Consider the following 18,986-nt stretch of genomic DNA (forward strand, 5'->3'; position numbering starts at 1 on the left):
GTCACCCGGCAGCAGAGACGTGGCTCGTGGGCAGAGCCTCATCTCCTCCAGGCTCAGCCTCAGTGGAGTGCGGACTCTACCAGGGCTGAGCTTTGTGTGGTCAAGCTAGTGCCAGTCAGAGACGGGGTGCGGCCCCCAAGAAGGATGTATCTGATGGTAAAGGGGCACTTCTCGTCCTCTCTCTGGAGATGAGCTCCTTTTCTCCAGCCTGTTCCTGCTCTGGCTTTTCTCTCCAAATCTGAGTTTTAAAGAGAGAAAATTATTTTTCTGGGTCCTTCTTTGAATAGAAACCCTGTTTATCCCATGAATCATACAACTAGGGGTCTGGGTTGTGATTGTCAGACTTCTACCAGACTTACCCTGTTCCAGTTGGTTCCTCCCTTCCTTCCTTTTTTGCCTTCTTTCCTTTCTTTTCTTTCTGTTTGTCTATCTCACTCTGTCACCCAGGTTGGAGTGCCATGGTATCATCGTAGCTCACAGCAACCTCAAACTCGTGGGCTCAAATGATCCTCCTGCCTCAGCCTCCCAAGTAGCGGGACTACAGGTGCTACCATGCCCAGCTGTTTTTTCTGTGGGTATCTTTCAATGCTGTCTTCACACAAATGTTTTTGAGTTGGATTTGTGAGGAGGTGGCAGTGTTAACCATGTGGTGGCTTTTGTGAGTTGACTTGTGGCTGCTCTAAATTTGGTCCCTGAGTTGTTTGGAATCAACTTAAAGGTTTGGAGTTTATCCATAGACATTTATACTTCTTGAGTTGTTCAGCTAGAAGGCCAGTATGAGGAAGGAGGGCTGAAGGAAAAACCCTTTTGCAGAGCTTGACTTGGGCTCCCTTTAGAAAATCAGAAAGTAGCCCAAAAAACCAACTCACCTCCAATCCCCCTCCCCCACCCCGGACCTGAGAGAGGCGTCTGCAGAAGTATTTGAGAAATATAACCCATTTGCATGTTTCTTTAACCAGGTCACCATGGCTGCTGTTGGCTCCCTTGCTGTCTCCAGCTGTTCCCCAGGTCACCTCCCCACCTTGCTGCCTGTGTCCAGAGGGTGTGCACAGGTTCCAGTGGATCAGAAACCTGGTTCCAGAGTTCGGAGTCTCCAGTTCTCACGTCAGGGTGCTTTCTTCCCCAGCGGAGTTTTTCGAGCTCATGAAGGTAAGTAAGTTGTGTCTAAAGGGAAGAAGTCTGAGTTAGAGGTTTTGGGGATCGGATTGGTGAGTCCTGAATGCCTTCTGTTCTGGCAGCTTTGGATGCTGCTCAGCTTATTCCCCTTGGGTTCTACCTGTTAGGTTTCAGTGTCGCAGATGGTGGCATTGAGCCACAGTCAGAAGCTTACCTGTGGTGCCAGCGTCTCAGAGAAGGGAACAGTGAGGACAGAGGCATAGACTTTGGTTCTTGTGGACACATCGATTCCCTTTGTTGTGTGTTGAAGTTGTGGGTCACTAGAAGGGAGGTTAGTGAGGACATGTGGGCCACATGGGAACGTCCCTGGTGAATGTGATGGGGGAGAAACGAGCCCCTATCTAGTCCACATCTTGGACCCCTGCTCCTGGAAACGTCTCCAAACACAGTAGTGTCATCTTAGATGTAATATCCAGGATGTGAAGATCTACAGGTGGGATTTGATATGTATGAAGAGGCATTTAAAGATAACTGGAGGCCGGGCGCGGTGGCTCACGCCTGTAATCCCAGTACTCTGGGAGGCCGAGGTGGGCGGATCGTTTGAGCTCAGGAGTTCGAGACCAGCCTGAGCAAGAGCGAGACCCCATCTCTACTAAAAATAGAAAGAAATTATATAGACAGCTAAAAATATATAGAAAAAATTAGCCGGGCATGGTGGCACATGCCTGTAGTCCCAGCTACTCGGGAGGCTGAGACAGGAGGATCCCTTGAGCTCAGGAGTTTGAGGTTGCTGTGAGCTAGGCTGACGCCACGGCACTCACTCTAGCCTGGGCAACAGAGTGAGACTCTGTCTCAAAAAAAAAAAAAAAAAAAAAAAGATAACTGGGAACCTGGACGTCCTGGTTTGAGGAGTTGTAGTCCTGGTTCTGTATGGGACTATCTCAAGTGTGTGCCTTCCCTCTCCTGGTAATGATGTAAACTTTGCATTTGGGGGCTCATGTCAACATGTTACTCAGGTTTACATGCCACGTCTAGTTATTCTGGTTAAATTGCTAATTGGAATGAAGTAATTCAACACTAATTAATTTTTAACAACATGAACTCTCTGAGTTCACATTAGCAATGATGTTAGAATGAAGGTCTGTTGAGGCTGGGCAGGCAGAATGCTGGGAGGTAATAGAAGATATAGGTAGAGATTCATCTTTGTGCAGAAAAAATGACCTCATTCTTTTGAGTGCCTGCCCATCTTCTCTTCTTTGCCCTCTTGTTCTGTTGATCCACACTTAGCTTAATTTCTGGCTGGCTCGTTCTAGAATGCATCTGTGTGTGGTGTGTGTGCACATGGGCGTGTCCTTTTGTTCTCCACCCCACCCGCCTCCCCACACTGCTTGTCTGTCCTGTGCATCCTTGTTTGTGTAGACTGATGCTGCAAGGGTTTGCTCTTTGCTCCTACTTGGTTCTCTCCTTGGCTTAAAGAAACAGGTTTTTCTTTTTTTTTTTTTTGAGACAGAGTCTTGCTCTGTTGCCCGGGCTAGAGTGAGTGCCATGGCGTCAGCCTAGCTCACAGCAACCTCAAACTCCTGGGCTCAAGCAATCCTTCTGCCTCAGCCTCCCGAGTAGCTGGGACTACAGGCATGCGCCACCATGCCCGGCTCATTTTTTCTATATATATTTTTAGTTGTCCATATAATTTCTTTCTATTTTTAGTAGAGACGGGGTCTCGCTCTTGCTCAGGCTAGTCTCGAACTCCTGACCTCCAGCGATCCACCCGCCTCGGCCTCCCAGAGTGCTAGGATTACAGGCGTGAGCCACCACGCCCGGCCAGAAACAGGTTTTTCAAAGGCAGTTTTTCTTAGTGTCCTAATCAACTCTGGGTGAAGGACTGTATCTCCACATGGTGGTCCTCTGGCCAGGAGGCTGGGCCACACTGTGCACCTGCCTGGGGTGGGTGGGCCTTAAGTGGCCAAGAAGGGGGGAGAGGGGCTTGGCCCAGCAGGCTGGGAAGAAGTCAAGGCTTCTCTTTTCTGCCTTCTGGGCTGAATCGTGGATGGATTCTCCTGGCTGGTATCACATTGAGTAGCATGCCTTCCCGGGACAGACAGCAAGAGGAGAGGGCAGCACTGGTTCCTGCCTGGTCCTCATGCCTTCGTTACAGCCATGGTTGTCCTGTAGGACATAGTGTCCTACAGCAAATGAACATGTTTTGGTTGCCTGGACTAAGTTGCCTTATACCTTATTTATTTATTTTTGAGATAGTATCGCTCTGTCGCCCTGGGTAGAGTGGCGTCATCATAGCTCACTGCAACCTCAAACTCCTGGGCTCAAGCAATCCTCCCGTGTCAGCCTCCTGAGTAGTTGGGACTAGTTGCATGCCACGATGCCTGGCTAATGTTTCTGTTTTTTAGTAGAAACAGAGTCTCGCTTTTGCTAAGGCTGGTCTCAAACTTCTGAGCTCAAGAGATCCTCCCACTTTGGCCTCCCGTGAGTGCTAGGATTACAGGTGTGAGCCACCGTGTCTGGCCCCTTATACCTTTTTTATTTCTCTTTCTTCATAATCATCACCCCATAAGCATCTAATTTGTAACAAAACAAAGGAAATAGCAACCTTGGAAATTTGTTTTGTTTTTTCCGTGTTCATAAGCTTTTCCCAGTGGTGTGTTCATGTGTTTGGATGCCCCTCTTCTTGTGTTGACGATTCAGGCTGGGCTGTGACACCCCTTCTATAGGGAAGCAGGTAGATGCCGTGCTGTCTCCCTCCCTCTCACCTTGCTCTCCTGTGTATCTGGTAGCATTGCCATTCTTTCTGCCCTTGCTACCATCTCTGGGGCGGGGCTGCTTAGAGCTTTGGAGATGGAGTCATGTTCTCCTGGGCTGGAGCAAGATCTAAGGAGAGGACCCTGGCTATTAGGACTGATTCGATTTGTCACCTTTGGGTGTTAGTATGTTCTGTTTGTGTGTCTCTGTACCTGTCTGTCTATATTTCAAAAGTGGTACATGCTCGTTACAAACAACTGAAACCATGCAGGTGGGTAGAAAGTACAGTACAGGTTTGCATCCATGCCTCCTTCAAGCTCCACTCCCTGGGGCACCTCGCCACAGTCTGGCATGTATTCTCCATGTTCCTGCAGATGCATGTGCAGACACATGCACAGCTGTAAATAGGTGGGAGCCTGGGTTGCATTCTGTGAGTAATTTCCTTCTGTCTCTTAGCAATCCATTGTGCACATTCACGTCAGCGTGCAAAGATCTTCTTCGTTCTGTTTCATAGCTGCATTGCATTTTGTAGTAGGCTAAGACTATACTTTGTAAGCTGAGTGCTTTAAATTAGGGTTGTGGATCTTATTTGGTAGGTTACTGTACACGTTTTGGGCTTGCTTTAAATATTAATTGGTGGAGACATAGGATAGTTTAGCTTGGAGTGTGATTTGCCTCCAAGGTCAAAGGGCTGTATTTTTTTAGTGAACTATGAAAATGATGAATGTGAATTTTGAATTTTTCTCCTCTTTCAGGGACAGATAAAAGTGGCCAAGAGGCGGGTCGTGATGGCATCCCTCTACCTGGGGACAGGTCCTTTGGAACAGGAACTGGTAAGGTTTATGGGGAGGTGGTCCTGGCAGCAACAGTGAATTGGCCCTAATGCGTCCCCACTCGTAGACTGTGGGGTTGGTGCGGAGCTGTCTTTCCGTGGCCTCCGTCTCAGAGCCAGCTCTTTTTGTTGCCTCAGATATGGGCATGTCAGGAGGGCCCAGGGAGGAAGGTGGGAGGAGGCCTAATCTGGACCTCTGGCCTTACTGACCAGCGTCCTCACCCCGTGTGGGGCGCTCTAGGCTGCTCTGTCTACCAGTGCAGGGCTTGGCAGACTGCGGCCCACTGGTCCAGTCTGGCCAGCCACCTGCTCCTTATGGCCTGTGAGCTAAGAGTGCTTTTTACATTTCCAAATGATTGGGGGAAAAAAACAAAAGAAAAAGAATATTTTGTGATTTGTGAAAAATATGTGAAATTCAAATTTCTGTTTTCATAAAGCTTTGTTGGAACACAGCCGCGGTTATTCATTTGTGTGTTATCCTTTGGCTGTTCTCATGCTACAACAGCAGAACTGAGTAGTTGTAGCAGACCATCTGGCCTGTAGAGCCCAAAATATTTACTATCTGGCCTTTTTTACAAGAGGTTTTCTGACCCTGTACTTAGACAAACAGACCTGGGCACTGGTCAGGCTGGCTGGTTTTGCCAATAGCTGGCATCAGGTGCCAGGTCTGCAGCCAGCCTTGTTCTACCTAGACTTGCTGTCGTGCCACACTTGTCATTCACAGTGAGATGGGCAGGAGGGGGAAGGAGGCAGAAATCACCAGGTTTGTATGAGGGTTGCTGCTTGTGGTATGGGCCCGTGCAGGTTCTGGTGCTCCAGCAGAACCTAAAATTGAGTTGAAGTGAATGTGTAAGTGACATCATTACTTTGATTTGGTCTCCTGGGGTTGCCTTCTGCTCAGAGGTAGTAAAACGGGCCCATTGCCCATAGTAAATGTTGTTACTTGGCCCATCCTTGTTCAGAAACTCCGAGGTGGGAGCTGGAGGGATTGGAGTGTGGAGGAGGAAGGGGAAGGACGGTTAGCATATACGCTTCCTCTCTCTCCTCTGCCTCAGCCTCTCCCTCTATTTTCAGGACACAGCCTTAGCCGCAAGTTTGGGAAGCTTGTTCGTTCTTGTGGGAGAAGAATGTAATGTCCAATGCATGGAGAATGGCCAGTGGGCAGGTTGTGTCTTGGATGCATTCATTCAGCAAATATGTACTGAGTGCTCTCCAGGAGGAGGGCACTGTCTGTTGTGTGTCTGTGAGCATTATCTGTGTTGAAATGTGTGTGGGAGCTGGTGTCTTAGCTAGCGTTTCCAAGAGTGGCAACGTCCAGCCTGCTCGGGCAGCACGCCCCTGCCACAAAGACCCCCTTTCTCTTCCTGGGGGCACAGGCTGTCTCAGATGGAGAGCTTTCGAGGGGTTGGTGTCTGCGTGCTGGTGGTGCAAACCTGTGTTCAGAGGGGATGTTGAGGACGTTAGCTGACAAGTTGATTTGTTTTCTTTTTAAATATACAAACGTCTTTTTGGCTTTTACACTTCTCTCGGGTTCTTTTCTTGCTAGGTGGATTGCCTGGAAAGTACTCTAGAAAAGTCAGTCCAAGCAAAGTTTCCTTCAGACCTCAAGGTCTCCATTCTCTTGGACTTCACACGGGGCTCCAGAGGTAGGTGGTATGCGCACCAGTCCCCTTGCTCTTCCTCTCTCAGATCCTCAGTCTGAGGAGTTGCACGGCCACCTCCCTGAGCTCAGGCAGAGACAAGGCTATTTGAGGATGGTGTTGGCCCGCCCAGGACTGCCTGATTATCTGAGTCAGGCTTCCTTTTGCAGCAAGTGACGGAAAGCCCAGCTAAAACTACTTAGGCAAAAAAGAGAGAAAGAGACTTTTTTTTGACTCTTGTGACTGGCCTGCTTTGGGTGGGTTGTGATTTGATGTTTGCATATGTCACCAGGATCCATCTCCTGGTCCTGCTGCTTTTGGGCTGGCTTTATTGTCAGGCTCTGTGTGGTGGCCTCTGGTGGCTGAGGCCTGTATCCTCATGACCTCTTGTCCATAGGAAGAGAGTCTGTTTCCCTGAGAGTCAGGCCAAAGCTCCTGAGTGGCCTGCCATGGCTGTGTGCCCAGCACTGAATCAACGGCGGTTGCCAGGGGCTTGGAGTGTGCTGAATGGCTGCGCCCAGGCCTGTGTTCTGTGGAGCTGAGAGTGAGGGGTCAGGGTGGGTAGAGTCATCTTCACCCGGAGCAGAAATGCCGAGAGTGGGGCTGGGGTGGTACCCCCAGGAGGAAGTTGGGTACGGTTATGGGAAGGAGGCTGAATGGGTGCTGGGTGGCAAAAACAGCAGGTGTCTGCTGCGCTGAGCACTCCCTGCCCCGAGCGGGGTCAGCAGCCAGGTAAGAAGTTGATCTAGAGGCCCCCTGGCTAGAAATGGCACCAGTTGGTGGGACCGATGCCGGTGGGCAGTGTGAGTAGAGGGCAGTGCCATTCCCCACTGGCAGGCAGGACGTCTTTCCTGGTGCGAATCACCTGTCTGTTTCCTCTGTTCCCAACTATTCAGGCAGGAAGAACTCTCGCACAATGCTGCTCCCACTCTTGCAGAGGTTTCCAGAACAGGTCCGAGTGTCCCTTTTTCACACGCCAAACCTCCGTGGACTTCTCCGGCTCCTTATCCCTGAGCGCCTCAACGAGACCATTGGCCTCCAGCACATTAAGGTGTACCTCTTCGACAACAGCGTCATCTTGAGCGGGTGAGCTTGCTCCCCTCTGTTGGTGATTCTGCCTAGTGCTCTCTGGCGTGGAAGTCAGCGGAATAAGGAGAGAGGAAAATCCTTCCCTGTCAACCTTGGAGAACCCGCTTGTGTGTCTGGTTGCCGTGCTGTCCGGGCGTTGCCCACGGCGCTGCATCTGCCGTGAAAGCTAGAAGCCCACAGGGCTGATAGGAAGACAGTCACCGTATTCTGGGCACTGACTGTGTGCTGGCCACTCACATGCACCATCTCACGTAATTCTCACAGTGACGCTATGTAGTATTTCCCTCATGCTATACATGCAAAACCAGAGCAGAGAGACGAATAACTTTGTCACAGCCAGAAAAATAAGCAGGAGTCAGAGCCAGGATGGAAATGGAGGTCCTTTTGCTTCTAAAGCACGGGCACTGATAGCCACGTGTGGTTAGTTGGCTTGGTGTCTGCATCTCCTCTTCTCAGCTAGACTGTCAGCTCTGTGAGGGGAGGAGCCTTGTGGTCCACTTTCCTGTGTCACCTTAGTGCCACTCTTGCCTTGTCTCGTGACGTGGTCATTGCTCAGGAGCTCTTTGTTAATTGCATCCTGACCTGAGTTTGTCACTCCCCTGCTAGTTCACCTGAGGCCTGAGTCAGTAGGACACGCTGCTACACCCTTGCCTGAGTCCTCACCTGCTTTTCCCTCCCTGTAGCGCAAACCTGAGTGACTCCTACTTCACCAACCGCCAGGACCGCTACGTGTTCTTGCAGGACTGTGCGGAGATTGCTGACTTTTTCACAGAGCTGGTGGACGCGGTGGGGGACGTGTCCCTGCAGCTGCAGGGGGATGACACAGTGCAGGTGGTGGACGGGATGGTGCATCCGTACAAAGGTAGGGGCCTGTTGCTGCCTCCCTCCTGCAGTTGTGGGTGGGATGGGGTGAGGGCCCAGGAGAGCACACCTGGGTGGCCTTGCCACAGGCACAGGAGACTTGTGTGGCAGTGCCTCATTCTGCTTTTGTCCTCGAAGCCAGACAGATGTGACTCACTGACCATCAGTCATGCTCTGCGGTGAGGGAGCCAGCCTGGGAAGGTGGGCGTGTGGGCTCAGGGCCTGAGTGCCGGGGCGAGCGAGCCAGGAGCCTGCCTTGACTTACAGGAAGCTGCCTGCCCCACCACTGTCCTCCTTGGGCCAGTTCCTCCAAACCTCCTATCACACGGGCCCTGTGGCTTTCAGCTCCCTTGAGGCCTGTGGCCTCCTGCCTGGAAAGTGAAATGGGAGAGCTCTCAGCTCTGCTCGCTGGAAACAGGCAAGTCCTGGCGTGAGCATTCTGGGCCATTTGCATTCCTGTGATTCCTGTGGCTGTGGCTTCCCCGTGGCCCCTTAAAGGGCTACTGCTGAATTGGCAACAGTGCCCACAACTTGGGGAAGGGGGGTTAAACTTGGACCATGTGAGAAGAGCTCCCTGCATCCTGCGGACCTAGAAGGGAGGCGTCTATGTGGGGCTGCCTGGTGGAAGCCCCACCCCTGTGCCGGGGAGCTGCGGGCTACTGAGCCAGGCTGTGATCTGACTTGCCTGTTTTTTAATCAATAAAAAAACTTATGGATATCTGTTTTCTCTCATATATGGACATACATTTTTTTTTTTTTTTTTTTTTGAGACAGAGTCTCACTCTGTTGCCGGGCTTCAGCTTAGCTCACAGCAACCTCAAACTCCTGGGCTCGAGTGATCCTCCTGCCTCAGCCTCCTGAGTAGCTGGGACTACATGCATGCGCCCCCATGCCCAGCTAATTTTTTTCTGTATGTATTTTTAGTTGTCCATATAATTTCTTTCTATTTTTAGTAGAGACAGGGGTCTCACTCTTGCTCAGGCTGGTCTCGAACTCCTGAGCTCAAACGATCTGCCTGCCTCAGCCTCCCAGAGTGCTAGGATTACAGGTGTGAGCCACCGCGCCCAGCCATGGACGTACATATTATCCTGAATTTTGTCATTTGGCTCACAAAGCCTAAAATATTTATTATCTGACCCTTAAAGAAAACATTTGCAGACCCCTGTCTGATGTAACGTGCCAGGCATGAACGTGAGGGGAAGTGGGTCCACGCTCAGGGAAGGATGAGAGGGTGCTCAGGGCAGGAGTCAGGGTGCGGCATGCAGCGGAGAGCAGCGTGAGCACGTGGAGAGGTGCAGGGGTGCTCCTGGCCCTGGCGTTCCTTCTTCCCACAGCTGTGGCCAGCACAGAGCGTGTGGCTGCCTCCTTCCCCTAGCAGCTGCTGGCGTCACAAGGATGGGTTCCTGTGCAGACTGGTCCTTTTCTTTGGTTCCATAGCCCAGCCCTGAGAGGCACCCGAGTGTCTGTTTCTGCTGTCAGCTCAGACCGTGTGAGCGAGGAAGGGCGACCCAGGACAGCACAGCTTCCCTGTTTTGCTTTTATTCCTGATCAGCCTTGCCAAAGGCTTGCTCTTTCATCAGTCTTTTCTGAGAATCAACTTTTGACAGTGTCGATATTTGTTATTTTTGTGTTGTTTTCGTTCCATTAATTTCTGTTTTTATTATTTCCTTCTTTATATTGTATGTTTAGTTTCATCCTATTGTTTTTTTCTCCTGACTTCTTGAGTTGGATGCTTAGCTCATTAATTTTCCATCTTTTCTTGTGTGGTAATAGCATCTTTCCCTTTAGTATGTCTGGATGGCCACCTGTCACCAGGGTCTTGTCTGAAGGCGAAGGGCACCCACGTAGGGCCTGGAGCTGCCTGCTGTCCTTCTGCCCTCAGAGGCCTCGTGTGCTGTCACCGCCCGTGGGAAGCTTTCTGTGACTGTACTTAGGCTAAGGCTTTCTCTGTATGCCTGTCTGGCATACGCTTGCTCCTTTTGGGGGGTTATGCTTACACGTCTGTGTTTAAATAAGCTTTCTTTTGAAGTGTAACAGGTACGCTGAACACCAGTCACCAGTGTACAGTTCTGTACCTGTTCATAGTGGATCAGCCCCGCTTGCGTCCCCTCCCAGGCATTACCGCCCCAGGGTGACCACTGTCCTGATTTCTATCACCCTAAATTTGTCTTGCCTGCTTTTTTTTTGTTTTTTGTTTTTTTTTAGAGGCAGGGTCTCGCTCTGTTGCCCAGGCTGGAGTACAGTAGTGCAATCATAGCTCATTGTAGCCTCGAACTCCTGGGCTCAAGTGATCCTCCCATCTCAGCCTCCTGAGCAGCTGGGACTTACAGGTGTGCTACATGTCCGGCTAAATTTAAATTTTTTTTTTTTGTAGAGATGAGGTCTTGCTGTGTTGCCCAGGCTGTTCTAAAACTCTAGGCCTTAAGCAATCCTCTCACCTCAGCCCCCAAAGTGCTGGGATTACAGGTGTGAGCCACTGCACCCGGCCTATCTTACCTGATTGTGAGCTTTCTTGTAATTGGAATTGTGTGTGGGCGTGCCTTTCACTTCCACCTGAGTGTAGGCTCTGGTGGACAAGGTCCTTGTCTTGGGCAGCTGTACGTGCAGAGGAGCCTTGCTCAGGGCTTTGTGCCTGTGCTCACTCAACATGTGCTCAGTAAACGATCAGTTGTAGCATCTGCGCTTGCCTGTCACGTGCTGTGTCCTCTGAGCCGGGCAGAGTCCATTTCTCTTCCCATCACTCCTCTTTCTCGTGTCTTCCTCTAGGTGACCGGGCTGCGTATTGCAAGGCAGCCAATAAGAGGGTTATGGATGTGATCAACTCGGCCAGGACCCGCCAGCAGATGCTGCATGCCCAGACTTTCCACAGTGACTCCCTCTTGACCCAGGAGGATGCAGTGGCTGCCGGCGATCGGAGACCAGCCCCTGACACCTGGATTTATCCACTGATTCAGATGAATACCTTCGAGATCCAAATTGACGAGATTGTCACCGAGACCCTGCTGACTGAGGCCGAACGAGGCGCTAAAGTCTTCCTCACCACTGGCTACTTCAATCTGACCCAGGCCTACATGGACTTGGTCTTGGGCACGAGGGCCGAGTACCAGATCCTGCTGGCCTCACCAGAGGTGAATGGCTTCTTCGGGGCCAAGGGGGTGGCTGGTGCCATCCCGGCGGCATACGTGCACATCGAGCGGCAGTTCTACAGCGAGGTGTGCAGCCTGGGGCAGCAGGAGCGGGTCCAGCTGCAGGAGTACTGGCGGAGGGGCTGGACCTTTCATGCCAAAGGTGCGCAGTGGCTGGCCAGAGGGCTGCTCCAACTCGGGGGACGGCCTACGGCGGGGGGGTTAGGGCGGTACCACACTCCTGGTTTATTTGCAGCACCTGCCTGGTAGAGCCCTGCCACTTCACCCTTTCTGTCCTCATGATAGCCCTTGCAGGCATGTCACAGCTGTCCCATGTCCTGGGAGATGAGAGCTGTCCTATTTAAGTGAATTTCAGTTGTATAAGCTCACTCCCTTGTATGCATCAAGAACTTATAAAGTCAATCATTTTGGTGGCTGTTTTAAAAAATGTGGTACATGGGCCGAATATGGAGGTGGTAGCGCCTGTAATCCCAGCTACTTGGGAGGCTGAGGTGGGAGGATAGTTGGAGACCAGCTTGGGCAATATAGTAAAATAAATTTTTTAAAATGTGGTACATGTACCCTCTCTCCTAAAATAGATGGGGACGGACATGGTTTAGTCTCGTCTTAACCACTGGAATTCTCGCTTGCTGGCAGTGCTCTTCTCAGGGAGCAGAGAGGATTCATCAGGGATTGTTAGTTTGGCATTAACAGCCCAGTTTTCCTGTCTGTTCCTCACTGTTGCTGTTTGTTTGCTTTCCTCTGTGCCAGTCCTTTCTCCCCGTAACTGAGAAAACGGAGGCTGTGTACTTAGTGTACAGCCTTGCCCCATGGCGGGAACTGGGCCGTGGTCTGAATTGCATGTTTATTGTGATCCCTCTCAGGGAACCAAGGGACAGAAGCTCAGGTGCACCTTTCTGAGACGTGGACAAAACATGTTTAAAACTTGTGCTTAGCAGTGAGCTTACCCCATGACCTCTAGGTGCTCCGAGGCTACCCACTTCTGGCAGCGTGACCATGTGTCCTGTCTGACTCTTGGGGCACCTGTGTAACCCAGGGGGTTAGTCTGTGTTTACAGAAGGGTAATGGTGCCTGGAGGGTCCCTGGGCCATGGCTTTTCTGGCTTCTCTTTGGGCAGTTCGGAAGCCTGTTTTGCTCCTGTCTTGGAGGCTTCCTGAATTGCTAAGGGAGGGGGAGGAGGTGCTGTTGCCTTGGCGCCCTTTCTCAGGTGGGGAATCCAGGCTGCAGACCCTGCAGGCCTTGTGTTGTTTAGACATGAGGTCATCTTCACATCCTCGGGTTGAACTCTTTTTTTTTGGAGGCAGGGTCTGTCTCTGCCCAGGGTGGAGTAGAGGCATCATCATAGACTCCTGAGCTCAACCAATCCACCCGCCTCGGCCTCCCAGAGTGCTAGGATTACAGGCGTGAGCCGCCGCACCTAGTCCCGGCTAATTTTTTAAAAATTTATTTTGTAGAGACAGGTCTTGCTATATTGCCCAGGCTGGTCTTGAACTCCTGGGCTCAAGTGGAACCTCCTGTCTCGGTCTCCCAGAGTGCTGGAATTACAGGTGTGAGCCACCGTGCCTGGCCAAACCTTTTTCTTTCTTTCTCTTCTTTTTTTTTTTTTTTTTGAAAAGACTGTGTTGCACAGGCTGGTCTCACTTTTGGGCTCAAGTGATCCTTCTGCCTCAGCCCCTTCTGTCTCTTCCATCCTTTCCTTTTTCTTTAACCAGCTCTTTGGGGGTTGAACCCATTGTGGTGTTTTCAAGAAACTCCCTAGGAGGTTCTGAGGCTAGCCTTAAGAACCACTGTCACAGCTTGGAGTGGCAAACTTTTGGCCTGCCCAGTGAGTCCCACTTGCTGCTTCGAGGCCCACATGCCGGCGCAGGCAGGTGGTACTGTTTGATGTGGGACGTGACGACCCCATTTTCCCGTGGGGCTCATCCTAGCATGTGTCAAGGGCCGAACCAGGCTGGCGGTCAGGTATCTCAGGGTGGGTAGAGCCAGCCAGTGGGGGATGTGCCAAAGGTGTTTTCGGATTGGTGTTGTTACTTCTGGGAACAACAGCAGAGCCTGGGGGTGGGGTGCTGAAGAAGGAGCTGAGCAGTTGGAGAAGCTCTGAGCTTTGCAGAGGTGCTACGCCACAGACCCCTGCAGCCATGCGTGCAAGAGGTTGCTCTCTCCTTGTCTGCACTGCCGATGGGACAGTAAGGGGGGTGTCCCTTGTCGCTTAGGCCCTTTAACTCACCCTGCAGGTTGGGAGGTTTCTGGCCTGTCAGTTCTGACTCTGCTGTGGGTAGATTTCCTCGGAGCAGCACTGATAAACGTGAGGTGACTCCCTAGTTACCGTTGAAACACCCAACCTGCTTTTCCGGTGTGTCTTGCCTTTTCCCGGACTGGCAAGCTCTTGCCGCTCCCTCTCTCCCACCCTGGTGTGGGTGGGGCCCGGCAATCTGGGAGTGCTGGATTAGTGGGGAGGCCTGGATGATCCTACAGCTGGATCCCAGGGCATGCACATATGTGAATGTGTATGTGAGAGAGTTGGCAGGGGTGGGTGGGGGTGGCTATTGCGTGGAGGGGCTGCTTCTGAGCAGAGCAGGCCTTGTCCTAAAGCCAGGAGCCAGGGGTCAGATCATTCAGTGCTGAAGTGAGAGGCCAGGTCCTTCCCTGCTTGGCTGCGATCCATCGTGGGATCTAAGTGGCTCATCTTAGATCATCTTTTAATGGTCACTTGTCCAGAGCAGCCTGTGTTGGTTGAGGGCTGAGTGGGCAGCCCACATGGCGGTGGTGGATTTGGATGGTTGGTGCAGTGAACCATTTCCTGACTGTCTACCCTTTGCAAGGCCCAAGCGGGTACAAGCTGTGTGCCTGTTTGGAGAATTCCTGCCAGTGGCTGTGCAGCTGATAACATAGGTCCCTTACCCAAGCTCCTGCAGGGGCAGGGTGCGGTGGCTCATGCCTGTAATCCTGGTACTCTGGGAGGCTGAGGCAGAAGGATTGCTTGAGCTCAGGAGTTCAAGGCCAGCGTGAGCAACAGCGAGACCTTGTCTCCACTGAAAATAGAAAAAAATTAGCTGGGCGTGGAGGTGTGCACCTGTAGTCCCAGCTACTTGGGAGGCTGAGGTAGGAGTGTTGCTTGAGCCCAGGAGTTTGAGGTTGCTGTGAGCTGTGATGACATCACTGCATTCTAGCCAGGGCAACAGAGTGAGACACTGTCTTCAAAAAATAAAATAGAGAGACCAAGCTGCTACAGGGCAGACTTGGGCTGATCTTGGCTTCTCCTGCTCCCAGAAGCCCTTGGGCAGAAGATAGTGTGCTCGGACTCTGTGGGTTCCAGATCCTGGCACCTCAGACAGTGCTCTGTTTGTCAGCGTGTGGTACTTCCCTGGGAGTCAGGTGGCAAGAGGCTTTGAGGACTGACTCAGTGTTGAACTTGCTGAAGAGTGGCTTGGTGTGGGGACAGAGCCGAGAGCCTTCCTGGGGAACATGGCCACTTCAGTCAACAGCTGCCAGTGGATTTCACTGCAGTCTGCTGGCAGGAAGTTTCTAGGGCTTATTCTTCAGTACTTTCTATGTTACCAGATGTTGCTGGGACTATCCAGCATTCGCTCAGCTGCCTTGTTGGAAAGATTCTTGTGTGATAACCGTTTGCTGGAGTACTATTTGTTCTGTTCGGTAGCCTGAGTATACCTCTCTTATGTACTGTGCTGATTTCTTAACAGACTTGAATGTATACATATGTATCACATTTTAATAAATTAAGCTGTTTCAAAGAACTGGAGAAACCTTTAACTACGTACAGCTATGCATTAGAGACTTTTTTTGCAATATGGTTTACCTAGTTTTTATTTGTTTTTTTGCCAAGAGTACCTATTCAGAAAACTTGGGAGACCCCATGTAAGCATGATTTGGTGTAGAGGTTACCAGACTTGGAATCTAAAAGCCTTAGAAGCTGGGTTCTTTGTTTTTCCTTTTTTTTTTTTTTTTAAAAAAAAAAAAAAAGAAAGAAACAGGGTCTTACTGTGTTGCTCAAGCTGCAGTGCAGTGACTCTTAGTTCACTGTAGGCTTCAACTCCTGGGCTCAAGCGATCCTCCACTTCAGCTGTCCAAGGAGCTAGGATTACACCTATTAGCCACGCCACCATGCCTAATTTATTTTTATTTTTGTAGATATGGGGTCTTACTATGTTGCCCAGGCTGGTCTTGAACTCCTGGCCTCAAGCGATCCTCCAACTTTGGCCTCCCAAATGGCTGGGATTGCAGGTGTGAGCCCAGCCAGAAGCCTGGTTTTGAGTCCAAATTTACCTTTGGCAAAAGCTGAGGGGCCCTGTTTAACTTCCTTCCTGTAGAATGGGGTGATGGCACTGGATTGTCGGGAGAACACGGTGGCTGGACAGCCCAGTTTCTCTAGCGCAGCTGTGTGGTTCCTGGGCCATGGTGAGACCGGCTTGTGTGGAGGCTGGAGGCACACAGGGAAGAAGGGGCTCTGGGAGTCCTGGCACGAATGCTTGGCAGCAGGACGTCTTGGATCCCCTGGCGCTGTGCCTCTGGCCTCCTGACCTGTAGTTTTGTTGCTGTTCTCCCTGCAATTTGGTCGTGAAGGAAGGCCCTGAAGCTGGAGGTCTTCACCTGCATCTTGGCTTCCGAAGAGAGCCCCCAGGAGGGGTATCGGGGTGCAGCCTGGGTGGGCATCCGGGTCAGAGGTCAGGCTGCTGGTGGCTCCAGTGATTCATGGTTTGGCAGTTTCCTGTTGCCCGGCCCTGACTCCTTGCCCAGTAGGTGTGGTGGGACGAGGTTCTTGGAGCTGGGGTAGAATTTGGACTCTAACGGGAATCATCTCAGCAGACTGTTCTGAGTGGGTGCTGGGATACCCCTTCCAAAACTGGTCCTGGTCCTGGTCCTGGTCCGAGCAGGGTGCGGGACAGGGGCAGACGGGCTTTGTCAGCCAGTGAGCGTGGACTATGTTAAACCGGTCTCATGTCTCTCCTTGAGCTTTCTGCCCCTGGAGAGGGGAGGCCGCAGGGTAGTGCTCGTCGTCTTGGGTTTCTTGCCGGGAGCGCCCTTTCCTGAGAGCCACAGCCCTTTCAGGCAGGGATCTTGGCCGTGTGTGCCATACAGTGTCCTCTGCTGGGACGCAGGCTCTGCCCTCGGGCGTGCTTTTCAGAGGGAGGATCAGAAAACGAGTTTGAACATGTTGACTTAGATTTCTTCTGCATGCACTGTTCTAGCACTAACAGCACAATGTGGGTGGCTAGGGCGGAGCAGGGGTATTGGATTAAGAGATTTCTGGCTCATGCTGACAGGGGAATCTGTTAATGATTGTGAGAATGTCACTATCTTTATTGCCTTCCTGATAGGCCAGTTGGCCTAGTGCCCAAAGGTGAACCGATGGTGAGAGCTGGCAGCCCCGCCCTGTTTGCTTGGGCCCCACTGGGCGGCTCTCACCTGGGACCCAGGGGGGTGTCCCCTGGGCGGGGAGGTGGGGGGGCTGTGCCGGTGCAAATTGCCTTCTTTGGGGGAGCACACACCAGCCTCCAGGCCTCTTAGAGTTTCTCTCAGCAGAACAGGCAGGTGCTTATCCATGTAAGGACAGGACTCTGATGTCTTCTGTCCCCTCCTTGTGTTTATAGGCGTCTGAGAACCCTCTGAGGTTTATTGCAAAATACTGTGCGGGGTGGCTAAGAGAGGGGTGCATAAGTTTGAATTTTCCTCGGAGAGATCCTCAGAGAAAGCCCCTGGCCTCAAATGCTCATGTGCTCCTGTTTTAGAGCCTCAGAATTCTACACTTAATTTAATCTTCATTTGTTAGAAGAGCCATCATTACTCTCATTTTATTTATTTTATTGAAAAAAATATTTATTAAGTATGTACTGCGTGCCGAGTGTCATTTACGGCATTGGGAATGGGTCCTTGGGGACGAGACTAACTCCCTGCCCGCCCAGGACTTGTAGATTCCTGGGAAGCAGATAATAAGCAGGTGAATCTATACAAATACCTATCGGGGCATGGCAAGAGTTATGAAGACCAGAGCAGGAAAAGGGCTCTCGGCAGTGTCGGTCTGTCACAGGGGCTCAGGGAGGGCCTCTCTGGAGACGACCTTCGAACAGAGGCCTGAGTGAAGAGCGAGCACCTGTGTCAGTGTCTGGCGCAGGGATGCCCTGGCTGAGGGAACAGAAGCGTGCAGCCCACTCAGCCACGCGAAGCTTGCATGTCCAGTGGCATGGGGGGCTGGGAGTGGAGGCAGTGAGATCAGAGGGCAGCGGGGGCCTGTGAGAGGCAGCTTGGGCGAGTGCTGGGGGCCTCTGCCAGGAGGCCAGGGCCAGCGGGGCCTGGCTCGCCCTCCAGCAGGAGGGAGTGATGGGGCAGAGCAGAAGCAGGAAGAGGAAGCCCAGAGCGAGGAGCAGCTGCATGTGGCCTGCCAGTGCAGGTCCCCCTTGGTGCCCATGCCACGCTTCCACACTTGCTCCATGGTGAGCGTTCAGGCAGAGGTGGTGGCTGCCCCTGCTTGCCCTGCACCCTGCTCTCCCTGGCACCCAGGGCCGCAGTATTTCTCTGTGCCCTGTGAACAACTGCCTGGACTTCTGCGGTGCTTTCTCCGCAGCAAGGCTGCTTCCCCCCCTCTCCAGGTGTCATTTCTGTGCAAGTCTCCCCTAAACTGATGGTTCCTGGTATGGTGGAGATGTTGGGCCCAAAGGTCAGGCCCTGGGATGATGAGTCGGGCTTGATAGCCAGTTTATGGCCTTGGACCGGGAAACATGTTTCCTGCCAGTCCTGGCCCTGCCGGTCTCAACCCCGGGCGCGACAGCCTGACGTTCCGACTGGGGGGCAGTGAGGCCCAGAGCCACACCGCGGGAGGTGAAGCAGAACTTGAAAAGCTTCTTCATCCCCTCCCCAAGTGGGAACCTCCCAGTGTTCCTCGGGGCACAGATGCATGGCTAAAAACTGATTTGGTGAGCTTAAATCTAGAAAGACTGTTGTTCCCAGCTGTCCTGGCCTTACGGCACTCACTGGGGAGTGGGCACCGTGTGCTGCCCCTCACAGTGCCGTGTGGCACCTGTCTGCAGGCGGAGTGCTTTTACTCGTGCTGTCTCGTTGGGGCTTACCGAATGGCATCAGCCTTGTCATTTATGGTCTTTAATGTTTTGTTTTATTTTGTTAAGAGACAGGGTCTCACTCTGTTGCCCAGGCTGGAGTACAGTGGCACGATCATAGCTCCCTGCAGCTTTGAGCTCCTGGGCTCAAGGGTTCCTCCCACCTCAGCCTCCCGAGTAGCTGGGACTAGAGGCACACCACCAATCTGGCTAAATTTTTAATTTTTTGTGGAGATGGGGTCTTGCTGTCTTGCCCAGGCTGGTCTTAAACTCCTGGCCTTAAGCAGTCCTCCCGCCTTGGCCTCCCAAAGTGCTGGGATTACAGGCATGAATCACTGTGCCTGGCCCACCTATGATTTTTATTTTTGATGGAGAAAGATTGCAGTGCAAATAAGACCACAGGGAAAGTTGGTGGGGCAATCTCAGGTGGGTTAAAAACGTGAGTTGCCGCTTTAATCCCAAGCGCTCACCTGAAGGC

General features: G+C 51.9%; 1 protein-coding gene across 5 annotated transcripts in view; it reads left to right on the forward strand.

Moving 5' to 3' along the window:
- PGS1 (phosphatidylglycerophosphate synthase 1) overlaps positions 1-18,986 on the forward strand; it is a 64,716-nt gene that overhangs the window by 25,637 nt on the left and 20,093 nt on the right. For 4 of the 5 annotated variants that reach the window (XM_069482932.1, XM_069482931.1, XM_069482933.1 and 1 more), the window contains exons 2-7: positions 960-1,149; positions 4,626-4,703; positions 6,249-6,348; positions 7,239-7,428; positions 8,115-8,293; positions 11,059-11,580. In XM_069482932.1, the coding sequence (XP_069339033.1) occupies positions 960-1,149; positions 4,626-4,703; positions 6,249-6,348; positions 7,239-7,428; positions 8,115-8,293; positions 11,059-11,580 (1,259 nt within the window). The remainder of the gene's footprint in view (positions 1-959; positions 1,150-4,625; positions 4,704-6,248; positions 6,349-7,238; positions 7,429-8,114; positions 8,294-11,058; positions 11,581-18,986) is intronic. The other variant, XR_011234911.1, reaches the window with a different exon arrangement.

Source organism: Eulemur rufifrons, chromosome 9 (assembly GCF_041146395.1).
Source record: "Eulemur rufifrons isolate Redbay chromosome 9, OSU_ERuf_1, whole genome shotgun sequence".
Taxonomy (NCBI): Eukaryota; Metazoa; Chordata; class Mammalia; order Primates; family Lemuridae; genus Eulemur; species Eulemur rufifrons.